The sequence below is a fragment of the Thermobia domestica genome, chromosome 7 (genome assembly GCF_964235325.1).
Source record: "Thermobia domestica chromosome 7, izTheDome1.hap1.1, whole genome shotgun sequence".
Taxonomy (NCBI): domain Eukaryota; kingdom Metazoa; phylum Arthropoda; class Insecta; order Zygentoma; family Lepismatidae; genus Thermobia; species Thermobia domestica.
The window spans coordinates 175,182,600-175,208,344 of NC_137460.1; the positions used below are offsets into that span (position 1 = coordinate 175,182,600).

The 25,745-nt window shown below is 36.9% G+C and overlaps 1 protein-coding gene across 3 annotated transcripts in view; it reads right to left on the minus strand.

The window, feature by feature from the left end:
* The window catches only part of Ctr1A (Copper transporter 1A), a 277,241-nt gene that overhangs the window by 190,592 nt on the left and 60,904 nt on the right, over positions 1-25,745 (minus strand). For all 3 annotated transcript variants that reach the window (XM_081765601.1, XM_081765599.1, XM_081765600.1), the window contains exon 2: positions 20,276-20,432. In XM_081765601.1, coding sequence (XP_081621727.1) covers positions 20,276-20,407 — 132 coding nt within the window. In that variant the 5' untranslated portion in view covers positions 20,408-20,432. The remainder of the gene's footprint in view (positions 1-20,275; positions 20,433-25,745) is intronic.

Genomic DNA, 25,745 nt, shown 5'->3' on the forward strand with positions numbered 1-25,745 from the left:
TATGCACTGAAGCAAGGCGTTACATGTCGCCTATTTCGGTCCATGTATCCTTCAGAAAATTGCTGGAAATCCTTCTCTTCCTTTGGTGAATCTTTTGCGCTGTCATTGTACACAATCGATCACTGCACTTTTGGATTCTCTGCGTACTGTTTCTTTGTGTTCCGCCTGTCGCTGCAGTTTAGTCACAATTCCAAGTGGACTGACGTTCATTTCTTCACACTTTCGGATGCCTGTAACTCCCAATAGATGCGGTATTCGACTTTGTTTTACACAGACACTTTTCCTTGTTTTCATGTCTAGAATCAAGCCTTTTCATGCCTCCTTTCGGTGTTATGATCAGCCAAAAATTTGTCGGAAAAACAGAAAAAACATTCATAACTGGAGAACAACACGTCGGATCGAAGTCGAGTAAAAGGGAATGTTCATCGCTTTTAGTCGTAGATTCCTTAATACACACTTGGAAGTGTACAGGCGGCACAAGGGTGACCTTCAAAGGAACTTAAGATTTCTTGAAGTATTTTATCAAAAGTTGAATGACAAAAATAAACAACGATCAAATATAATATTTCAGCGAATAAAAATCATAGAACATCGCTGAAGTTAGAAGAATTTGGTTAAATTCGAAAGAAGAAGAGACATACGTGTCTGATTGCTCTACTTTATCTTAGAACAAAATAAACTCTCTTGGAGAAAGATTTGTCCTCTATAGGCTATCCTTTGACTATCCTGTATACATTACACACAAACACACACACACACACACACACACACACACACATATATATATATATATATATATATATATATATATATATATATATAGTGTTCTAAAAATGGCGCCCATGGACCACAGAACACTATTCTACAAGTCACAATAAAGCAAAAAATATATACAGTGACTAGCAGAATTATTCGGACAGTTCCAATCAAATACATATAATGGGCTGTGGCTCCGAAATGAAAGCATATTTTGTACACAACACTACATAAGAAAAAGGAGCTATATATGCATACTCGAAAAACACAATGAAGCGTGTAGTTGCTGTTAACAGTACGGATATAAGTAATCGCAATGAATACTATGCCCAATTTTTCCCAGCAAAATTATTCGGACAGTACGACATCTATGAGAATGATGCGAGTACTACGAAAATTGGCGCTGGTTTTAAGTACTGCAGTCGTTATTGTGGCAGTAAGATACAACAATTCGTTGTCAACACGAAGAATGGGTCAAAGAGGAAAGAACACGACATTTGAACAGCGGCGATTAGCAATTTTACACCATGAAAAAGGAGAAAAGCTGCAGAAAAATTGCAGATGTCGCAAACGAAAAAAAAAAAAAAAAAAAAAAAAATACAGTATGGGATATCAAGCGATACACGATTGAAGATAGGAGTTGATTTCCTTCCTAACACGGGACGTCCAAAGACACTTTCGGAGAGACGGGAATCCGCAATAGTCCGGAAAGTAAAAAAGGATCAATGAATAAGTGCTCCAAAAATCGCTGCCGAGGTTGGAGAATAAATGGGGATCGACGTGAGTCCCGATACAATTAGAAGAGTCCTGAGAAGAACTGATTTTCATGGCCGCGTAGCATGCAGAAAGCCTCATATCAACAAAACAAACTGGAGGAAAAGACTAGTTTTGCAAAATAATACCAGTATGTGGGTGCCAACTGATGGGACTACGTAATTTTTCTCATGAAAGCAAGTTCAATATCTTCAGTTCTGATGGGAAGATGATGGTGTGGAGAAGACCCAATACAGAGAAGAGGAACAAAATCTGCAGCCGTCAGTAAGCGTAATGGTATGAGGCTGCATGGAGTAGGTTAGCTGGTGTTCATCGAACAGTCAATGAACAAACACCTCTACCTGCAAATTCTTAAAGATAATTTAAAGAAGAACGCAGAAAAATGGGGATATTAGATACATTCAAATTCTACCAAGACGACAACCCGAAACACAGCTCATATTGTAAAACTGTGGTTACTCAACAATTGCCCAAAGACATTCCATCCCCCTCTTCAGTCTCCAGATATGAACCCCATTGAACATTTGTGGGATAAACTAGAGAAACAAGTTCGAAATGTGTGATAAACTAGAAAACCAAGTTCGAAATGTGTGATAAACTAGAAAACCAAGTTCGAAATGTGTGATAAACTAGAGAAATAAGTTCGAAAAACATCCATAACCTTAATGGCGCATCTGAAGGACGTGCTTCGTCAAGATGGACCAAGATTATTGTTGCATACACTCGCAAACTTGTGAGCGGTATGTCAAATAGACCATATACAGTTCTTAAGCAGAAAGAACTGCCTACTAGATATTGAGTTTTATATTTTTTACTCGATAAGTGATTTCCCATCAGGTGTCCAAATAATTTTGCAACACCCGAATTCGTATTGTGTTTGTTTTGATCTCCCTACTTTATATTGATTGTTAACTTATTTTATTTTCGAAGTGTAAAATTGTTTATGTTTGTTGGATGTCAGAGAAAATGATGATATATTATTTACTTTTGCTTTTTCTTTGAAATAAATCCCATCTTTTGTTCAAACACTACAGTGTCCGAATAATTCTGCTAGACACTGTATATTTGTATACCTTCCGGGTTCTTGTTTGGAGACACGAATTACACTATGTGGTAACGTCGCAAATAAAGAACCATAGAGTAGATCTATTAATGTATCAAATAGTTGCATCGATTCTTTCCAGATGACAGCTGAAGTCAATACTGATTGATATTACCATCAGTTATTAGTGTAGCAAGCGACTTAACTGCTTGATGTATTTGTAGAGTAATGTTAATTGATGTATTTGTAGAGTGGTGCTAATTTTCCCAAGTTAATCTGCGACGTTGCTACTTTGTGAAATTTTGACTCCCCATAGCGGCTGAAGGAGGCCCCGGAGAGCAAACCATCATGTAACATTTTCGCTTTATTTTGGCCTGTTGAATAGTGCTCTGTGGTCCGTGGGCGCCATTTTCAGAACACCCGATATATTACAATATGTTGTGTGGGAGTTACTAGCTTTTGTAAGTGTAATTATTAAGATTGTCTTGTACTTTGTGAACATTCCACAAATTGAGTTTCTCTCTCTTTTTTCTTCTTTTTCAATTGTAGAATCTGTTTTTGGTGTATTTATATTCCTAAACTAATTCACTATCGAACTGCCTACTCTAAAATATTTTCACTTTTCCTGACAGTCTTTCTACTCTTACTCCTGAAGTTCCTCTAGTTTGAGTTTCATAATCGCGTTTCTTTCGTGGTGTCCTGCTACTTTTTACGTTTCAGTGCACCTAATTATGTAAAAGTTAAGAATCAGTGACTTTGCCAAAGGGAGAGAGGTCGTCGAGCTCCCACCCCGCTGATGACACCTGCTTCCCACACATATTGAATGTAATGTAGGTCAAGAAATATAAAACTTAGGTTTTTGGTGTATAAAAAATTGTTATTCCACAATTGTTTTTTCCTTTTTGCTTACCTCTACCTCCACCTCTGCAAGAAATTAATGCTGGCATCGTCAGTTCCTGTCAGTCTTTTAATTTCTTTCAAAATAAAAGAAAAAACTTCACTGAATGTTTTGTAGGTTAACAAGTTTCTCGTTTTGCAGGTTAACAAGTTCCTCTGATGCAATGAAACCGTCTGTACAACTTAGTTCGCTACTGTTCACTACGTAGGTCCTGCAGAATCGATGTTAAAACGTCTGCAAAATAACGTGTATTGCACTGTGAAATATCCTAATACGAAGGGTGGCCAGTACACATTACATACTAATATGTAGATCTTATCTTATATGAACTGAAGTTACCTGTATTATTTCTTGATGCAATCCCATACTCATGAGTTTCTTTATATGAGTTTCTTTATATTTCGGCATCCTAGAATTCTATTTTTCGTCCCTCCACCAATATAAAACTGTCTGAATCATCTAGCTATCCATGATACGACTAATAATGCTAAAGACTCGTAAACAGAATTTACTTGATGTCTCTATACAATATTCACGCAAGCTCGATACCATTCGTTCTCACTGAAAGTAAATCGGTGCCAAAGTCTGTATGGATCCTAGTGTCCGTAGTTTAAGATTTTTTGTTGTTGTTGAAAGATTAACTCTGCTGCTCTGTTCCCACCTACTATACATATATACTGTTTGGGTCAATATGACCCATAATTAAATTGTATTGGAAAAGGGCCCAGTTATCAAAGAATTACTAGTTTAAATAGGAGTAGGAAAATATTTTATTGTTTTTAATTTTTTTTTACAATGAACTACACGTACATACTGTCCGAGGTGGATGAGTGATTACACTCGTTGCCTTGTAATCAAGGGGTCCCTGGTTCGATTCATATGGGCCGCGGTGGCTCGGTGGTAGAGCGTACACCTCTGGTGCATGGGGTCCTGGTTCGATCCCAGCTTGCGCCAAGTGAACTTTGTGGTGGACAAACACCGTGTGCGTGGGTTTTCTCCGGGTTCTCCCGTTTCCTCCCACTTTCTTCATTCCATCATTTTATTCATTTCTCATTATCACCGTCTCCTTTAGCCTAATCGGCATAACTATGGGACGTAAAACTTTGATTTCATTTTTTTTTTCGATTCCCAGTGGGGACACAAGTGGTTCGGATCCCACTTTGAATTGTAGGTTCCGTCCTTAGGACATCATCATCATCCCATGGAAGGCAACAGTAAACCACCATGGGTTCACTTTGAACAGGAATCTTCCGGTCAAGACCTGCCTTCGGGCAGAAAACTTCATCGTCGTCACATGCACATTCTCTTGATGAAACCAAAATAGAAAATTTTGATTTAGACACAAATATTGAACATTTTATAATGGTTTACTCTATTTTAACTTGGAACATGAGTTATTTTCTCCTAAAATGAGATGACTTATGGTAATAAGAATGATAATAATAATAAGTACTATGCAGCTATTCATATGCTGTCCACATGCCACTGCATTGCTTTACTGTTTTTAGTCTTCACAAGATTGGTAACTAGTAAGTAGAATATAACACATTTGACACGCGTAATATACTTGTTGGTAAATTTGGTAAGCGTTAGACGCGACCACAACACTCTTCATTTACAGCGCGGAAAGTAATAAGCAGCATGAGATTTATGGTTATGTTTCTTGCAAATAAAGCAAACCAAATTTGTCTTGTTGTCGTTAGATGATGGATAGTATTTGCAGCTTGCATGCTTGATCGGAAAGCCTGTTTCGGGTGTTATCACTGTAGCTTCTGATTTACCAACTCCTTGTGCTCTGGTTAAATCCGTCGAGACTCGTCCCTTCTCGCCATATATTGTCTAGATTGTATCTCTGGCAAAATGAGAGATTTTCCAAGTTTTTTTTTTTTTTTTTTTTTTTTCAAATACTATCTTCTTTTGAAGAGCTTCCCTTGTTGAAAGCTTGGGTTAATTGAAGTCCGCAAAATAAACCCATTGTAAGCTGATACACCGATCATATTATACAACAAGATAATGGGCCACCTGTTGGTTTTGCGTTTACATGTGTCTGTTCACAAGTTGATCTAAAGTGTCTACAGCTCCTTTGATTGAATTAGAACCCAATATTATGTTGGGTTTCTTGTCAACTCCGTTGCTGATTTCTTTTCCTGTGGAAGAGTACTCATGAGCACAACGTTATTTTTGGCGGCAGGGGGGAGGGATATAATTTACAATGATTGTAGTTTTGCAAAATAAAAAGATGATGAATGCACTTCTTTGTTAAACAAGATCTTCGGAAGTTGATTCGTTTTTCCTTATAGTCCCAAGCATAGTTATTTTCTGTCCAATAAGATGCTGTCCTAAAGTGAACAAGGTGAAAGCATTATCACAAGTCACATTCCCCATAGTTCGCAAATAAGATCACTTAACACGCATACATACACGTACAGTGAGAGGAAAAAGTAGATACTTATGTTTCCCGAGAAATATAACACACCAGTTGAAAATTCACTAGCACAGTACAGAAAAACTTCCTCGGATCATGTTGACCCGAACAGTACGTTAGTAATACGTGTGTAGGAAAATCCCGAAAACCGTTAATATTAAAATTACGTGGTTTTCAGAAAACATCATTTGGATTGAATAAAACAAAGTCACAAACTTGATCCCCAACACAAAAATAATCATGAATTTTATGAGAAATCAGAATCCATTTCGGGTCAAATAGACCCGAACAGAGCAGCAGGGTTAAAACATCGGATACAACAGTAGTAAGTTACTTCCGACTTTAATCAGATTATTTTCTATCTCAAAAGAATGAAATAAAATCTTTGTTTTCTGTCCCACGCTTATACTGTGTCGGTTAAAGGAGACGGTGATAAATATGAATGAAATGGTGCAATGAAGAAAATAGGAGGAAATAAGATAACCGAGAAAACTCAAGAACATAGTTTTTAATCACCATAAAGGCCATTTGGCGCGAGCTGGCATCAAACCAGGAATTCCACGGACAAAATATGAACATTTTACTACTCATTTTTTTAAAAGGTAACTGATTAATCGAACATTTTACAGTAATTTTATTTCCCTAATTACCACTATTTCACCTAATTTCACTTTCTTCCACTCCACTTCCTACTGAAAGCGAGAGGGACACGAACATACATATATCGAGGAAGTTAAAATTCTACCTCGTATATATGCTCTGCCACCAGAAATGGAACTCAGGAGTATGTGCACCAAAGATGCACGTGCTAGCCACTAGACTAGTTGGACGGACGCCACGTAGCCAACGAGGTCCCATTTTTAACTGCAAGAAGTTTCGAACTCTGTCATAAATATGTTTAGTTATGAAAAGGAAGTATACAAAAGGAATCTGCTGTAGATAAAACCTAAGTTATAATTCCGTAATAAAAAACAGTTGTAAACCAAATATCATTCATAGCATTTCTTTCCACTCGCGAAGATTTTCTTCAGTGATAAGATGACAATAGTAACGTAAAATTTCTGTCCTGTCATTCAGTTTGAGCTGTATTTCTAGGACCCTTATTGAAACGGAAATGATCAGATCAAACAAGCTTACAAGTAACAATATACTGCCTAACAACAAGCAATATACATGGATCTATGGTCAACAAACCCGATTTGGCGCGGAACACATGAGTTCGGTTCTCGGTAGGGGTTCATGTAATTCGGATTGTACCTTAACTCGTTAACGCCCAGTGTACCTTTAAAGGTACAGTTATCTTTATGTTCATAGAGTGCTCCATAGTAGTCTCTGTCTTGCAAAATCTCGTAAATGAGATCACTATGGTCTTATTGTTAAACGGGAATGCATATTTGTGTTTTAAACTTTGGAATGAAAAAGATATAAACGACACTTTCTCCTTAAACAGTTAACTTTTTCAATTTCGCCATCTTGTTTTAGAAAATTTACAAAAATTTCCTAAAAAGATAAGAACAATATATTTTAAAAATCAAGATTATGTTTGTAAGGTCTCTGGAGTGATGCTAGTTGTGTTAATGCAGTATTCACTTGTGTTGTATGCTAGTGGGATGGCGAGAAAGAAAGGGACCCTTGAACGGTACACTGGTCACTAACGATATCAGTTTGATGTTTCCCTCCTTATAATATATATGTGAGAGCATATTGTGTACACTACTACTAGCACTATCAGTAGTTTGATAACGGATTCGATGATGTTTTATAATGACTAGCACAAGCCGAGTTTCTCATCAGCGTCGCTTCCTATCATTGCAAGAAGTTTTAGATGAATTGGAAACCTTGTCTGTGGATAATGAGTGTGATACAATGGATGTGACTTTCCTCCCACCTAAGGATGATGTTCTTACAGACGAAGAAGAAGGAGGTGACGATTAATATTCCAAGAATGCAGAAGGCGTTCCAAAACGTAAGAATAAAACTTTGCAAAGTGAATCTCTCCCAAAGTGGAAGAAAGGAGATACTGTATATGCGAGTAATCGGGAAGGTAAATCTACAAATGGTGCTGAAGAAAGATTTCAGATGATGAAGGGAGAACCTCAAAATCTTTCCCCCTACGAAATATTTTGTTTGTTTATGATCGACGAAGTATTTGCACATATTGCCGAGCCAACAAATCTATATGCTCGGCAGAAAAAAAAAAAAACAACCATGAGTTCAGTGTTACTGCTGACTTGATTAGGAATTTCCTTTGTATTTTACTCTTATCGGGATATCATACATTAAAGAGGGAAAGGCAATATTGGTTTCTGGAAGAGGATCTTCATGTAAAAGTAAACAAGAAAACGCCAAGCAACATATGGAGGTGATCGGAAATATCCCACAATATGTGCCCTTTAGCCCATTTGGACACTTTGCCGCCAAATTTCTAAATCGTTGCAGGTGCGTCCTGTGTCATATGAGAACTGTCTGGGAATGCAAAAGTATGATGTATACTCGTGCCAGGAAAGAGAATTTCGAAGAATTTCACACAAAGTAGGAGGTCCTTTGAAAGTACGTATGTAATGTTAAAAAATTTTACCTTGAAAGCCCAGTGTACCTTTTAAGGTACACATCTATATCACTGGATGGGTATAAGATATCATCCTGAGTAAATGCATATGTTCAAATTATAGTGTTCTTAATATATATACAAAGTCCCCTTAAAATATCTCAAGTACATTTCTCTTGGGCGTTAAGGAGTTAAGCTCTAAGAGGATCTAATACTAACACCACTTCCCAGTTACTATATACTGGTATCCTTAATTCTAATTCCCAATCTACCCGCCACTCCATCTCTCTAATTGGGGCCCTCGATGGCTCACTGGTAGGAGCTCATCTCTGTTGTGTGAGCTCTTTGGTTCGATCCCAGCTCCCACTAAGTTTTATGGACAAGCACCATGTACGTAGATTTTCTCGGAGTTCTTTCGTTTTCTCCCACCCTGCGTTCCACCATTTCGTTCACTACCATCATCACATTCTCCCTTTACCTCGGAGCACAATCACGTGACGTTAAGTTAAACTCCAAAATAATTGTCCTTATTTACGATATCTTAAACACTATTTAGATACACTTGGGAAAGGAATTGGTCATTCTATCAATGCTGTGTGGCTCTTCCGCTGATCTAATCACAACCGTGTCCGCCTTGAGTGCAGTGATCCCGGACAAGATTTCCGTCAAAGAATATTAAAATTAGATTACGGAGGTTCGGGTTCCATCTCCAACATTAGGTTCAAATCTCAAACAATGTCGTGCTGAAAAGGGACGCTAAACTCCAACCAACAAGAGCTACAATCCAACTTAGAGCAGCCTAATCAGACAAGAACTATTGTCCATCCCTATTAACAAAATATATTTAAAAATTTACTTTCGATATTCAACCAAATAGGGTAAAAGATCCCCTATACCAACATATAATTCAAACTTTACAGTCTGTTCAGATGCATATTAAATATTTACCATCACGCACGCATCATTATCAATGCTCACTCAACATCAGTTCACAAGTCCAACAAACTAACATCACGCTTACCTAACATCTAGTGTTGCCCACGCGATAATATGTTTCGTCTCGATTCTCAGTTCGAGACGATTAATACCTTTTTAAATTCGAGACAAAACGAAAGATTTCGTAAGTCTCGTGGCTAATTTTAATTCACCCAAGTCCTATATTTCAAACACTATTTTAGTGTTATACTAGCAGCGTTCACCCCGCTTCGCTGCGGTCACCCCGGAACGCAATAAACTTTGTTACTTAGATAATTTTTACTTTTTCGCTTTCAAGTGATATGATAAAAACCATTATAACGCCTGTCATTTATGTTAACCCGCCGAGTGACACGGTCATGCGGGTTGCATATACATACGTTTATTTTTATACCTATGATGAACTAACAAAGGATTTGTACGTAATGGACACCTGAATGGTCAATTATCTCAAGACACTGGTAATTGAAAATTAAAGTGATATGATAAAAACCATCTAGGGTCCAAATCCTAATAACCCCCCAAAAATAAAAGAAATTGGTTCAGCCGTATTAGCGTGATGAGCGGACAAAGGATTTGTACGTTCTCTTTTATATATATAGATTATTCAAAGTATAACATCTATAAATTAATAAAGTGATTGTACAACACCATGAAAAGAACTTATCAACGTAGATACAAGAATCATTACAGAATATACTCTAATAATAAAGATAGTTAAAATGTTATTATATCACACCCTTCGTGAACGCGAATCTCTCGTGACACGGTAGAATTCTGGTAACTTAGAGACGAAATAAGAGTGGAACCGGGCATAATGTTTGTACAGTCCGCGGCAAGAAACCTGCAACATGAGCATGTAAGTTTATTGTGAAGCTACGCCTAACAGCCCACGGAATCAACATAACGTCTAAGTGGCACGAATCACGCAGGAGAAAGCTCGGCGTCCTCCCCTGCATACTTATTTTGGAGCAAAAGACTTCGTTGTTTCGCCATAAACTTATATGCTCATGTTGCAGGTTTTTTTTTTTTTTTTTTTTTTCTGCGGACTGCACATAAATCTACAGAACGTAACAAGAGAAAAGCTTTTTTGACAATCGAGACACGATGAGGAAGAATTCTTCGAGAATCCCGACAACACTTCTATAAACGACACTTCTACAAGCCGAGACAAAAAATTCATTTCTCGTCTTACTACAACACTACTAACCTTATCTTATTGAACTATCCCGACATTACGCTTAGTCAACATCACAGTTCACATCAATTCGACATTTCATTAACTTATCATTATGATTGCAACTTCACACGCGAAATCGTAACACCATTTCAACACCAGGATTTTTCAACCTCAAGAATACAGCTCTAACATCAAGCTCACTAAACCTCATACTCACATCATCATGTAGAGTTTATGCACACTCAACCTCACGCTCAGTTTGTAAGGCTGAGGTCGGGTGGGCGTTAATTTTAACTCGTAACGCCAACTTCATGATTTCGATCATCTTTGCGGCAACCTGAGGAATTAAAGGGGCCGGAGAGCATAGTGCTAACATCACCTCCATCAGTCTCCGTCAGTACTGAGGCCAAGACACAGTTCTAGTTGTAGCCCTTAGGCCTTCGTAGGACGACTTCCTTTACAATATATATTACATTAACTTGCACAACGAGGTTTTTATCATTAGATTAGATATTTACAAACAGATAATATGTTTGCTAAGAATATGTTTCTCGAAGAATGTTTTCTTACCTCGTCTCAATTTTTGGAAAGATTTCCGAGTCTGATGTCGATCTTTTTCGTCTCGTTTCGTAAATTTATGTACAAAATTTATTTATGAAAATTAGTATTTTTCTTAATTCTATTTAGAAGTGACTAGAACACTTCTGCCTCACAAGAGATTCTCGAAGAGCGTAATATACCAATACTTAAAGCATATTTGTTATTGGATATATTCTGTACGATTTCTGCATCTTTAAACGCTGATACATGCTCTTCATCATGCTCATACAATCGTCTTATAAATTTATAGATTTTATACTATGAATCATGTAACACTAAAACATTGTTTGAGATTTAAACCTTGGGTGAACTAATACAGCCCCGAGACTCGAGATATTTTTCGTCTCGTCTCGTCTCTATCCTAGTCTCGAAAATTAGATGAAAATTCTCGTTTCTCCTCTCGTCTAGAATTTGAAATTTCTCATCTTGTGGGCAACGCTATCACAACTCAGATTTTTGGAAATGGCCAGATTGCATAGGTTTAGTCGATTATTGGCTTGTCATGGAACCTCTGGCCCGAGGGTTACTGGTTAAATCTCAAGCTGTATTACCTTATGGTGGTCACCATCGTGTCTATAGCTTTTCTCGAGATTCTCCCCTTTCTTTGTATATTTTCATTCAATTAATTTACTTCAAAATCTTTCACTTTCATTTATCATCCATCTTTTTTAGCCTACAGGGCATAATAATCGGCCATAAAACAGAAATATTTCATTTTATATTTACCACTGACGAAATACATACTTTCCTTTTCTTCCTTTTATTTTCAACTTTTACGTATTTAAATTAAATAAATGTGTGTTCTGAAACTTATTACCCTATATTCTCTGTAATAAACAAATTGAATTCAATAATCCGTTGCAAGACCCCAAATAACGCAGTCTTGGTATTATAAGAGTGGTTAGAGAGAAGATAATGGTAAGCACCACTTTCGGCGAAATTAAGTTATTACGATGGAATAGGCTGGGCTTGGACCACAGAAAAGTAGGTAGTTTAAGTTCGGAGATGTACCTGTTGATCGCTGGCAAACTACTGTCTCTCACCATCATCTTTCTCCGAGCCGACTATACCTGGAATAAAACTATAAGCTCTCATATGCTTACACTAGAAGTTAAAGAAAACGTTGTAACATTGGGATCACAAATGGAACATACTGCATGCCCAATCTCAATATCATTGCACAAAGGAGGAGGAATTGAGTCGAGTCTGCTCCCTGTCTACATCACTGGTTCATTCCACCATTTTGTTCAGTATCATCATCCTCCCCCCGCCCTTCAACTTGATGCATAAAGTAGAAGAAAAGTGTTAACTCATATCTTTATTACAGCAACTCATTGTAATTGTTTTCATTGATAGTTTGTCTATCTTCCAACATATAAATACGGTAGCCCTCTAACAATATATAAGTACGTTAATTAATGAAAAGATTAGAAACTCACAAGTACCACACACTGCCCTTCGTGAGCTATGGTATGAAGTAATTCACTTAATTAATGACCTATAAAACAAAATATACAAAAAAAAAAAAATCTTCAGCTCATTTTTCATTAAAAATTGTTGTTAATGAGGAACTAAATAATTGTGAAGTACATACACTACATATTGGGGTTTTATTTAATCAGTATCGTACGCAGTTTGCTACACAAAATCAGTAGGAAATCACAGGATTCTAATGAAATTAAAATCAAATAAAAAGGTTCAAGTAACATTTGGCTACAATATAAGTGAGAAATAAACAATTGTGTGAAATCGTCTTATTGTGTTTTTGTCATAGTTATGAAGGTTCACTTTCTTGACTGTATAATTCCAATTGTTTGCTTCAGAAAGTCATTAAGGATTCAGTATTTAACAACAAATTTCATATGGACTTATTTAAAACTTGCTTACACAATCTGTAGAGCAAACTAAATACATAATAATAATAATAATAATAATAATAATAATAATAATAATAATAATAATAATAATAATAATAATAATAATAATAATAATGATGATGATGAAAACAGGAATAGTTATGAATTTGGAACTACGAGCAAACAGTTGCAAAACTAGTGATCAGTGTTATTGTCAGGGTTTGTAAAAACCCGGTTTTTTTTAAAAAAAGCCCAACCCACCTGGGCCCATGTGGGTTTTTTCGGGTATTTTCGGGTTTAATCGGGTTTAATTGGGTTTTTACGAAATATTTCAATGTCTTTGGGGTAAAAGTGTTAAAAAGTTATTTATATTTCAAGATTATCATTGTCACAACTTGCAACAATTTTCTATTCACTGCTGTTTTGAAAAAATGGCGCCATTTTGAAATTTTACGTTAGATCGCCGCCAAAATATATATACAGCTAATTTAGTGTGTCTCGTGCTTATATTCTAAAAATTTCAACTTAAAAGACCGAAAATTGCACTTTGCAGCGTGGATACCCGCTACTTTTTTTAAAGCCATCATTTTGAAATTGTACTTTGGTATGCCGCCAAAATCTATACTGCAAATTTATTGTGTCTCGTGCTTGTACCCTGAAAATTTAAACTTAAAGCATCAAAGGTGGTACCCTGTAGTATGTGTGGTACAGGCAGACGAACGAACAAATGTAGATCGAATCATCCCAGAAGCCTCAGTGACGTTTGCCAGATATGAACACCAAATATATTAATTTTACAGCGTAAAATAATGGTTTTATTTGAAGGTTACTTTCGATATTTTGTGCGTTCAATTAGGTGAAATTCCCGAGCATTTGTTGCAAGACGTTTCTTTCCAGAAAATTAATTTAAAACAATTAACAAAGATATAATTCATATTTTATAAAGTAAATGTTTCAAAATGTTTTAAATGAAATTAAATATCTTAAAGCGTAAAATAAATAGTTTTATTGTTGAAGTATTCAGTTCCGATGCTTTGTGCGTTCAATTGCGGGAATTTCCCAAGCATTTCTTTCGCGACTTTTTTTCCCCCTCGAAAATGCAGCTTTCTTTACTGTACATCGAAACTTCCACTAGTACGGAAGTTTGAATTCAGCACTAGTAGTAGTTTTCGGAACTCTGAGCATTAAGCTTCTTAAATTTGACAAGAATTTTTACGCTATTGTTGGTGTTGAATCTAAAGAATGCTTATTTGAAGAGTAGCAACAAATAACTGAACTAAACTGTTATTGTTGGAAAACTAAATTTTACTGAAGAATTCTTGTGCTACCATCAAAGCTAAGAAATAATACTAATAGTTTTATTAATGCACTACATATTTACTGGTAGTACCGGCACATGACTTTAAACTCGTCAAACGTAGGGGAGACTGGGGCACGTTGTCACAGTAGCAATTCTGAAAAAAGCGAAAACATTAGCGTGCTGGTGCTGCTTACTAGATGTCACTACTAACTGTACTCGTTTGGAGATGCGCGGGAAGAACGGTGATGCGTCAGTTGAACTTTGTCTGTTTTCAGTGCCGGAATGTAAATTTTCCGAGTACTGAAATTGCTGTTTTGTGTGTTCGTGAAAGCGGTAGAAGCAAATATTTTTGTGTGTATTATGTAGGTTACAAATAGAGCTTCATAATGTGCTACTTTGAATGCGCCTAATATTGTCGTTTGGTATAGATATTTTGTAAAAAGAGTAATGGCGACGCGTGGGGCAAGTTGTCACAAATAAGACGGGGCATGTTGTCACTGTGACAATGTGCCCCACTGTGTGTTATGTATGTTACAAACGATAGGGTTATCTCTGTTTCGCAGACGGTGAGAATATACAAAAGAAAGACAGAGAGGAAAGCACCACCCATGGAAAATCTACTGGTTGCAGCAAGAGCTATGAAAATAAATAACAACCCCATATCAATACGTAGGCCTAAAGCTGCTAAAGAATTTTATGTTCACTACAGAACATTGGCAAGATTTTGTGCACGTGTTACAGATGGCGAACTACAGTTCGACCAATGCTCATTTACATTAGGTTACTCTTCGTAATACTAGGAAGAATTACTAGTATCATACCAAAACAAGCTTCGCACATATAATTTGGACTCACTACAAAGGAGGTTCGCGATTTGGCTTACAACTACGCAAAAGCGCTAGGATTGAAATGCCCAGAGTCGTGGAATGAAAAGGCCATTGCTGGCCCAGACTGGTATCCGGTATTTCTGAAAAGACATGCTGCTCTTGCTATAAGAACTCCTCAAGCAAATAGCTTTGCACCTATAAACAATGTCAACGAAGGTCCAAAAAAGATTACGATTCTTCCTCAGAGGACGACGATACATTGTGTTCAGTTTATGGTGATCCATACAGTGCGAGTACATGTAGCGAGAAGTGGATTCAGTGCATTCGATGTACGGAATCGGCCTACGAAAACTGAGGAAAGAAGAACTTGTTTTACGTGTGTATTAACTGTGGCTCTGACGATGACCTCCAGGTATGGTACTTTGTAGAAGCAAAAGGATAAACATTTTTCAAACTAGTTTGCGGTGCGTACTAATAAAGCCCAACGAAACTTCGTAATAATATTTACTCCTCTTCTAGCTATACAGTAGTCCTATCAGAGGAATTCTTTGCAATTCATAAACTACAATCAGAAGCAACTTAAGTGCAATTGGCTAATTTTGTGTAGGCCTATTGGAGACTTAAGCTATGATTTGATAATTTCGTCATTTTGTTATGACCTTTCAGTTTGTAGTTTTGATTCCTTAGCTATAAGTTAGTTCCGTTTTCATGGCAGTTTTGGTTTTCCTACAAAGCTTGATGTAACAATAAATCTTTTAGGTTGAGAAAATATAAGCTACAGATCCCCCTACTTTCCTTCCTATTTAACTAATATAGTTTCCACTTTCATTTAATTATGTTTTGATTCTTTTCAGACGCTAAGTATTCAATGCTTGTAACATTTACAGTCTTTTCGCACTAGTAATAATTACATTAATAATATCTACCAATTTCTGGAAAGTACCACAAGAATAACGTGTGACAATTTGCCCCATATATTGTGACAACTTACCCCGCATATGGGGTACATTGTCAAAACTGTATTTATCATAAAACATAGTACATAAGTCCAGTTCAGAGAGAGTTACATTGAACAGAGAAATATATGTTATGCACAAGATAACAAAGTATGTGTATACTAAAAATTACAATTTTCGGCTTTACACGAGCATCACAAGAAAATAAAACGTAAAAATTGTGACAATGTGCCAGGGTTTGAAAAAACCCGGGTATTTTTGAAAAAACCCAACCCACTTGGGCCCATGTGGGTTTTTTCGGGTATTTTCGGGTTTTATTGGTTTTTTTCGGGTTTAATTGGGTTTTTTCGAAATATTTCAATCTCTTTGGGGTAAAAATGTTAAAATATGATTTACATTTCATGAGTGTCATTGTCACAACTTGCAACAACTTTCTGTTCACTGCTGTTTTGAAAAATTTGCCGCCATTTTGAAATTTTATATAGGATCACCGAAAAAAATCTATACAGCAAATTTAGAATGTCTTGTGCTTCTACCCTCAAAATATCAACTTAAAAAGTCCGAAAATTGCACCTTGTAGCATGGATACCCGCTATTTTGAAAAATGGCCGCCATTTTGAAATTTTATGCCGTCAAAATATATACAGCTAATTTAGTCTCTCGTGCTTCTACTTTAAAAATTTTAATTTGAAAGACCTAAAATTGTGCTTTGTAGCGTGGATATCAGCAGCGGCGCAAATTTGGCTTCAACATTGGGGGGACAGGTAAGACGGTATATATATATTAATATATATATATATATATATATATATATATATATATATATATATATATATATATAAACCGGTATATATGCGATGTACAAAATATTTATGAAGGCGAAAAACAATGCTGAGGAGGATTACCCATGTCGGTCCCGGCGTCCTCCACAGGGGACATAAAATATGACGACATTATTATTGCTTTATAACTTTAATATCCGACTGGCAACATTGAAAACTGTTTACAAGGGATGATCCAAATATGATCATTCCCTGTAAACAGCTTTCAATGTTGCCAGTCTGATTTTAAAGTTGTAAAGCAATAATAATATCGTCATATTTTTTGTCCCCTGTATGGGACTCCGGGACAACTTGGGTAGGGAAGCAGAGTTGTCTTCAACATTGGGAGGCGGTCAGATTTGAGGCTTATTCTGGGAGGTATCAATTTCGTCTCACTTTCCTTTGTGACAGTTGGGCACAAATCATCACATTTCTTCCTAAAAGACACATTTCCAATCGGAGTATTGAGGGGGACAGTTCCAAGATTGTAGGGGATATGTTCCCATCACCCCCCCCCCCCCGGCATTTTCGTCAGTGGATATCAGCTATTTTTTAAAAACAAGCGCGCCATTTTGTAATTTCAAGTTGGTATGCTGCGAAAATCTAAACAGAAAATTTAGAGTGTCTCTGGTTTGTATCCTGAAATTTAAAAGACAAAGTTGAACACTGTGTGGTAAAGGCAGACAAACGAACAAATGTAGATCGAGTCATCCTAGGAGCCTCAGTGACGTTCGCCAAATATGAATACCAAATAGCTATATTAATTTAAAACAAAGACATAATTCATCAAATTGTCTTAAATATTTTTCAACGTAAAATAAATGGTTTTATTGTTGAAGTTCACTTTCGATGCTTTGTGCGTTCAATTACGGGAATTTCCCGAGCACGTGTTGCAAGACCGTTCTTTTCCGAAAATTAATTTAAAACAATTAACAAAGATAGGCCTATAATTTATATTTTATAAAGTAAATGTTTCAAAATGTCTAAAATGAAATGAAATATCCCCTAGCGTAAAATAAATAGTTTTATTGCTAAAGTATTCACTTTCGATGCTTTTGTGGGTTCAATTGCGGAAGTTTCCCGAACACTTCTTTCACGATGTGTTTTCCTTGAAAATGCAGCTTGCTTTACTTTACATCGAAACTTCCATTAATACTGAAGTTTGAATGCAGCACTTGAAATAGTAAGCGTTTCGTAGTCTTCGGAGCTCCGAGCATTAAGCTTCTTAATTTTGACAAGAATTTTTACGTTATTGCTAGTGTTGATTCTACAGAATGCTTATTTGAAGAGTAGCAACAAATGACTGAACTTAACTGTTCTTGTTGGAAAACTAAATTTTACTGAATACTTTTGTTACCATCAAAGGTAAGAAATAATACTAATAGTTTTACTAATGTATTTACATATTTACTGTTAGTACCGGCACCTATGACCTTAAACCCGTCAACGTATGAGGGATAACGTCCCTCGTCGGCGTCGAGTCAGGAAACACTATTCACGGAAAGTATTTTCTAAAATATACAATCGCTTACTTTACTTCAAATAGGCTATAAGCATAATCCACACATTAATTTGTTCTACAATTATCTCAAGCTAAGGTAAGGTTTTATTTATTTATTTATTCAGTGCATTTAGAGCTTTAAAAAGGTCTTATGTTGAATATTGTTGTCTATCTTAACATGAAAGCATATAATTCGCCCAAAGAAAGTTTAAAATCTGATAAAAATAACTTACAATGTGATCACCTTAGTTGTACCAATAATACGCTAACAAAAAAGTCAAAAACCCAGGTGGGTTTTAAGATGGGTTTTTTCAGGTGGGTCCAACCCGAAAAAACCCGGTGGGTTTTTTCGGGCTGGGCCCACTTGGGCAAACCCTGCAATGTGCCCCGGTCTCCCCTATGAGGGATAACGTCCCTCGGCATAGCCGAGTCGAAGAGCACACTATTTACGGAAAGTATTTTCTAAAATATAAAATTGCATTTTTTTCAAATAGGCTATAAGCATAATCAATACATTAATTTGTTATATAATTATCTCAAGCTAAAGTAAGATTTTTTCATTTATTCAGTGCATTCAGAACTTTATAAGGGTCTTATGTAGAATGTTGTTGTATACCTTAACGTGAAAGCACTTAATTCGCCCGAGGGAAGTCCAAAATTTGATAAAAATCACCTTCAATGTGATCAACTTAGTTGTAGCAATAATATATTAACAAAAAGCTCAAAAACCCAGGTGGGTTTTTTCAGGTGTGTCCAACCCGAAAAAACCGAGTGGTTTTTTTCGGGCCGGGCCCACTTGGGCAAACCCTGGTAATTGTAGGTTTTACTTTCTGCGTAGCAATTAGCAACACTAATTTAAATTTGCACAGCAATTCATAGAAAACTACCCTTCGCTGTCGAAAATGCTATACAAAACTATGAATTGCTGTGCAAATTTAAATGCGTGTTGCTGATTGCTATGCACAAGGTAAAACCTACAATAACGCTGATTACTAGTTTTGCAACTGTTTCCTCGTAGTACAAAATTCATAACTGCTATTGTTTTCATTTAGTGTTGATATTAAGAACTCTAGAAAGAAGACGAAATGAAAAATGTAGCAACAAAGATACTGTCATTCTCGTCTTTCCTAAAACCAGAAATAAGTAAACTCCCGTACTGAGTTTGATAAAATCCTCCACCACCTATTAGAGTCTGCACGGGCCAAAATTTTTAGCCCGGGTTCAGCCCGGCCCGTGGATTTCTAATGTGAGGCCCGACCCGAGTCCGATGTACATTTTAGCATTTAGTCCAGAGCCCGGCCCGGGCTCGTGTGATAATAATCAAATGAGCCCGAGTTACAGAAACTTAATAATTAACGCAATTTTTTTATTTATTTATTTACAGCAATTAAAGGTTTAATTTTGCAGTTGTGATTTATAAGTTCTCCAGAAAGACCGGTCCAATAAATATCGCTGTATAGTATATTTACAAAGTTAAGCCCGAAAAGGTCCGAGAAATATGGCTGTGTATTTAAAAATTTACGGCCCGAGCCGCCGAGCCAGAAATGATATATGCTTTGTAGGCCCAAGTCCGGCCCGCGGTCCGGGTCGGGCTTAAGCCTGCAGGCTCGGCCTGAGCCCGTGCAGACCTCTACCACCTATGATGTGTCGGCATCGGGCAGCAATTGTACAAGAGGATAGTGAATGAAGTATATATATGGACGGACGATCCAAATAGCACCTGTTGGACTAATATTAATTCTAATCATCCCAAGATGAATAAAGCAAAAGTTAGTAAAATTACTAATATACATAACATAATACATAATATACTTACTCCGTGAGACATGGAAGTACCATGGTTCATTCCTCCCATGGATCCGTGATTGTCACTCATGGAATGATGAGTATTCATAGGATGGTTATGTGAAGTTGTAGACGTTTCGTGTCCAGCGTGGTTATGGTCCATGACTTGAAACTCTGACTTCAGAAAACTGGAAACACAAATTTGTATATAGATCAGTTCAGATAGCTGTTATTTTACCAAAACTCCAATCTTGATTATCATCACATACTAGTACCCAGGAATAACTGCAAGAGTTTGGAACGTTGCTGGACTAGTGCCCGAGTTTTAATGTTTTATAAGAAAGGTTCAAACCTGAGAATTTTGTTGACTGCTTTCATCACAGACGAGGACAATTAGGAATTTAGTCTGCCTTCCCTGTGTTTAACACAAACAGCAATGAAGCTTGCTCTCAATCACGCGCTTCAGCTTCTGCTGCGTCGTGTGTTTATCTGTACTGACTCACAAAGTGTTATTATAAGCCCGTGAAAATGTCTTTAGTAGGCAAAAACCCTTTACTGCAAGACATACTTGAGAAACGCCATTAGCTGCAACAATACTAATCACCGTTCTCTGCTCGGTGCCGGCACACGTGGGCATTCAGAGAAACAAGCATGTTCACACAGCAGCCAAAGGCACCGCATTGGCAGATGTACTGGAGCACTCTTTACGTGCTCGGATCCCCTTAGCTATTTCGACCAACCAATGATTTCACTCACAACCGGATTGGAAGCAGACCAACGAAAATATACTACACAAACCTATTTTGAGCAGTTGAGAGGCATCGTCACGTAATAGAAAAATACTGAACCGTAAGTGTTTTACTGTGTTTACTCTTTAATTTTTGCGATTCAACTTACACTAGAACGACTGAAAGTGCTGTACAGAAATTAATATAGCCTATTTATTATACTGTACCTCAGACCAGTAGCGCCCTTTCAAATTTTGCAAGGGGGCATGTAGAAGATTGTCCACTGCCATAAGAGGTCTACGTTTTTCATTAGTACAGAATTTATTACAAAGCATGTATTTCTACAACTCAGATGGAACAATGGCCTCTCCTGTCCTCCTCAAATGACGTTCCAGTTTCACGCCTTTACAGCACTCACCTTCATTTTGCGGAAAGTCTGTAGGAGCCCCGATTATCTGAGGTGGTTAGTCCAGTTCATATTAGTTCAGATAATCGTTGCTCTACTGTACTTCACATATGAAAGAATTATATAATTTCTTTATGTACTTTTCTAGAGAACACAAAATATTACTTGGTAAACTAACCCTCTCTTCTTAAGATGGTATTCATTTTTGCTTATTTACTCATCTAAAGCAATGAAATCGTAATGAAATCAATGACTATTCCTTTACAGTGTCGAATATATCAGCAGCACAAACAACTTCACTAGCTGGTATTTTCTAAGTAATAAATAATTAGTACGTAAAGAAATTTTAGAAAAAAATTTTACTATCGCACGAAAACGTGAAATGTGAGCATCATTAAAATGTAAGTGCTGCTAAATATGTTTTTCAAGAAGATACTCAGGTAAGTGTGTGTATCTGATTTCCACAAGTTTAAAATCCGCTTCTTTAATTACACTTGAGCACAACCGTCCTTTCTGTTTAATTTGAATATGATTACCGTGAGCATTAACAGGGTAGCAGACCTTTTACTATTCTTATTATTTGCCAACAATATGAAAGCAAAGATGCAACATAATATGTTACCTTACCTCTACGTTATGTTATCTTTTCCAGTGTGAAACTGACAGAACTTTTGCCCAGGAAGTACAATGCACGGAATACCCTTCGCAGAATATGTTAGACTTGGTTTCACTGTATTTTCTTCCCTTACATAAAATGAATTCTCGTCTTTGATGTTATTATTTATTCTAGTTGCAATTTACAACGAAAGACTACGCACACAGGATAATGCAATATTTTGTCTTAATAGTGGTTGATGGTGCTTTTGTAATGAGAAATCAGTCAATTAATGTCAAAAACCTTTTGACACAATGTGGCTTCACCGCAATGGACTTTGAGCGCTCGTCGTATATTTTTTATACCTCGAGTGCACACAGCCCCTAGTTTATGTGCTCTTGCCCTACCGTCGCGGAATACAATATCTTTATTAATTTCCCTTTTTAAATGAAGCTTTTTCGATTTGTAAGTGACTGGCATACGAGAAAGACATTTTATTACTTGTTTGTACACTTCTGTTCACAAAAACCTTAGACTTCCTTCAAGAAACTAAGTATATATATATATATGCGTGATTCTACGAAAGAGGAAAATTTTCTTTCACGGGCATTTCTTCAAACTATTACTAGAAAGAATCACCTTTTTTTTTTTTTTTTTTTTTTTTTTTGTTCGATAGTAACCGTCACAAAGTAGGTATCCCATGTATAACAGTTTGCAGTGGGCTGTCACAAAGTACAGTTGACTGATTTTAATCAATAAATTACAACTGAAGTCGCAAATCAAACATCATTTAATGGTAATTGAATGAAAGAGAACACTTCAATGTTTCGGTTTTATGGAAAGTAAACCTTTATAACGATTATTTTCGAAAGCTTGACTATGCTTCGTTTCTGTCACCTCTATTTCGTCTCAACTCCATGGCATGAGAAAAAATTGTCATTGCTCTCAACAGATAGCATGGTCGTCCACCTTGGTAACACCCACAAGAAGACAAGGCAGACATGTTTGACTGAAGAACAGAAAAAGTTGTGTGCATGTGTCAAAAGCTATAGGAAAAATATTTTTGTGTGTGGAAAGCAGGTGCGTATATTAATTGTTACTCAACGCCATGGTATTTATTACTGAATGTATTTGTATGCTATATACCTTCTTTCCCTTGAGAAACCTACGCCTTAACGTAGAAAATTCGTACACAATTACTCACGTGTACTGGTTAAAAAGTGTGCCGGTCAAGATAAATTATATTCAATTTTCTCAACTTCATGTCCATCTGAAAACTAAGGAATCCACGGTGTTGAGACAAGTTCACGGAGTTGATAATACTATAGTGTTTGTTATGCTCATGCTCTTTCAAATATTTGTTCTTTCAATATATTGATAGAAATAAAGCTCGTTTATGGTCTAGTGACTAGTACACTCTAGGGATGGCCAAAAATTTTCGAATCCGGATCTCGGATCCGAACCTCAGATCTGGATCCGAAATTCTGACCTCGGATCTGGATCCGAAATTCGAATCTCAGATCTTGATTCGTATACAAACCTACATCTGAAATTGTGATGATAAAATTGAATACCTAAAATTCGTCAAAACTTTTTTCGGATTCACTAATATAGTATGTTGCTGTGCTTTTAAATATTTCCATAACACGTTTGTGTAACCTTTGTTCTTTATTTTATTTTAACCTTGCAATATTTATATCTTACACTTTCTGTCGAAGTCTCTTTAGTAAAATGTTTCCAAGTTTGACTTCTTCCCATTTCAGAGTATAGTGAACTGTCTGAAATGGGAACTGTAAATGGTAACACATTCTTAGCTCCTCTTCAAAACTTAATGTTAGCTTCACATTGAAAATATTTATTTTATTCTTAGAAAATAAACTTCACTATTTTCTCATATACAAATGAAATATCTTTTAGATAAGGCCCTTTTAATCGCAGGAATACTAGACAAAACAAACTCTCTATTAATTGTAGTTTCTGACTCACTAGAGTCCAACAAATGTAATAGTGAATATCTTTCACTTCGAAGGTACAACCAAAAATATAGACTGGTTGGCGTGAAACAACAGTAGATTTTTAAACATACACACGAGAATTTCAGGAGAGCAATATGGTTGTGTAGTATTAATAGTATCAATAAAATTGTTCGTTGTATGACTTTATCACCTAACTTATGGCTTGCCCTTCTGAGGTCGGGAGTTTGTTGGAGTAAATACGTATAAAAGAGATCTCTGTTATTTTTTCTTCACCCTCAGGTTTCTTTAATCATACATTGCAGGACGTAACCAGAACACATTCATGCATCGTATCATTGAAGCGTTTTGTGTTCAAAAATATTTAACATATTCGCATTTGTTCATGTGATCTCAGGTTCAATTCTCGGTGGGAACATAAATGAGACATTGAAAGCTAAAACAATATGAAAATAGTATTTGGTCTAGGAATTAATTCGTGCGGGTGGACAAGAGATGGCGCAACGAACGGAGCGTCCCACAGTTCCGTGTATCCACACATGTGTTGCAAACCCCTGTCATCGCGTATCGTTCGTAGTATAGGGCAGTGGATTAAAGCGTCAACAACACCAGTTTGTAGTTAAGTGAACATGGCGCAATTTGTGCCTGATAAAGTGTTTTTGCGGGGTGTCCTGCTGCATTACTTTAACATGCAGAAAAGTGCGACTGAAAGTCATCGTATTTTGGTGGAAGTGTATGGTGACCATGCTCTAGCTGAGCGAACGTATCAGAAGTGGTTTGCACGGTTTAGAAGTGGTGATTTCGGCTTGGCAGACCAAGAGCGAGCTGGACAGCCAAAAAAATTTCAAGACGAAGAATTGACAGCATTGCTCGAGCAGGATTCGTGTCAAACGCAGGAACAACTTGCAGCAGCATTAGGCGTTGATCAAATAACAGTCTCCAAACGCTTGAAAGCCATGGGAATGATTCAAAAGATGTCACATTGGGTTCCACATGAATTGAAAGACAGAGACGTTGAAAGACGATAAACCATTTGCGAATTGCTGCTTCAACGACAGCGCAGAAAGGGGTTTCTGCATCGAATTATTACGGGTGATGAGAAGTGGATCCATTACGAGAACCCTAAACGAAAAAAGGCCTGGGTGAAACCAGGTGAACCAGGTCCATCATAACCAAAACGAGATATTCACTGTGCAAAGGTTATGCTGTGCATATGGTGGGATATGAAAGGTGTGGTGTACTATGAGCTGCTGCAACCGGGTGAAACTATGAATGGAGAACGTTATCGACGACAATTAATGCGTTTGATGCAAGCTCTGGCCAGAACACGACCAGAATGGGAGAACAGACATGATAAACTTATTGTTCAACATGATAACGCTCGCCCACATGTCGCAAAACCGGTCAAAACCTATTTAGAAAATGTCGGATGGGAAGTTTTACCCCACCCGCCGTATTCACCAGACGTTGCTCCTTCGGACTACTACTTGTTCGATTGCATGAACAACGATTTGATTGGACAGCGGTTTACTTCTTCAGAAGATATCGAAACATGGGTCTCTGACTGGATCGCTTCCAAGGATGAGGACTTCTTTTGCCACGGAATCCGTACATTGCCTGACAGATGGGCGAAAGTGGTGGCTAGCGATGGACAATATTTTTCTTAAGGTATTTATGTATTTTGTGTTTGTACTACAGCTTCAATGTGTGCGTACCAACCGCACGAATTAATTCCTAGACCAAATATTTAAGTCAGGAAATTGATATTAAAACTTTAGCTATCTTATGGGACTGTAAGG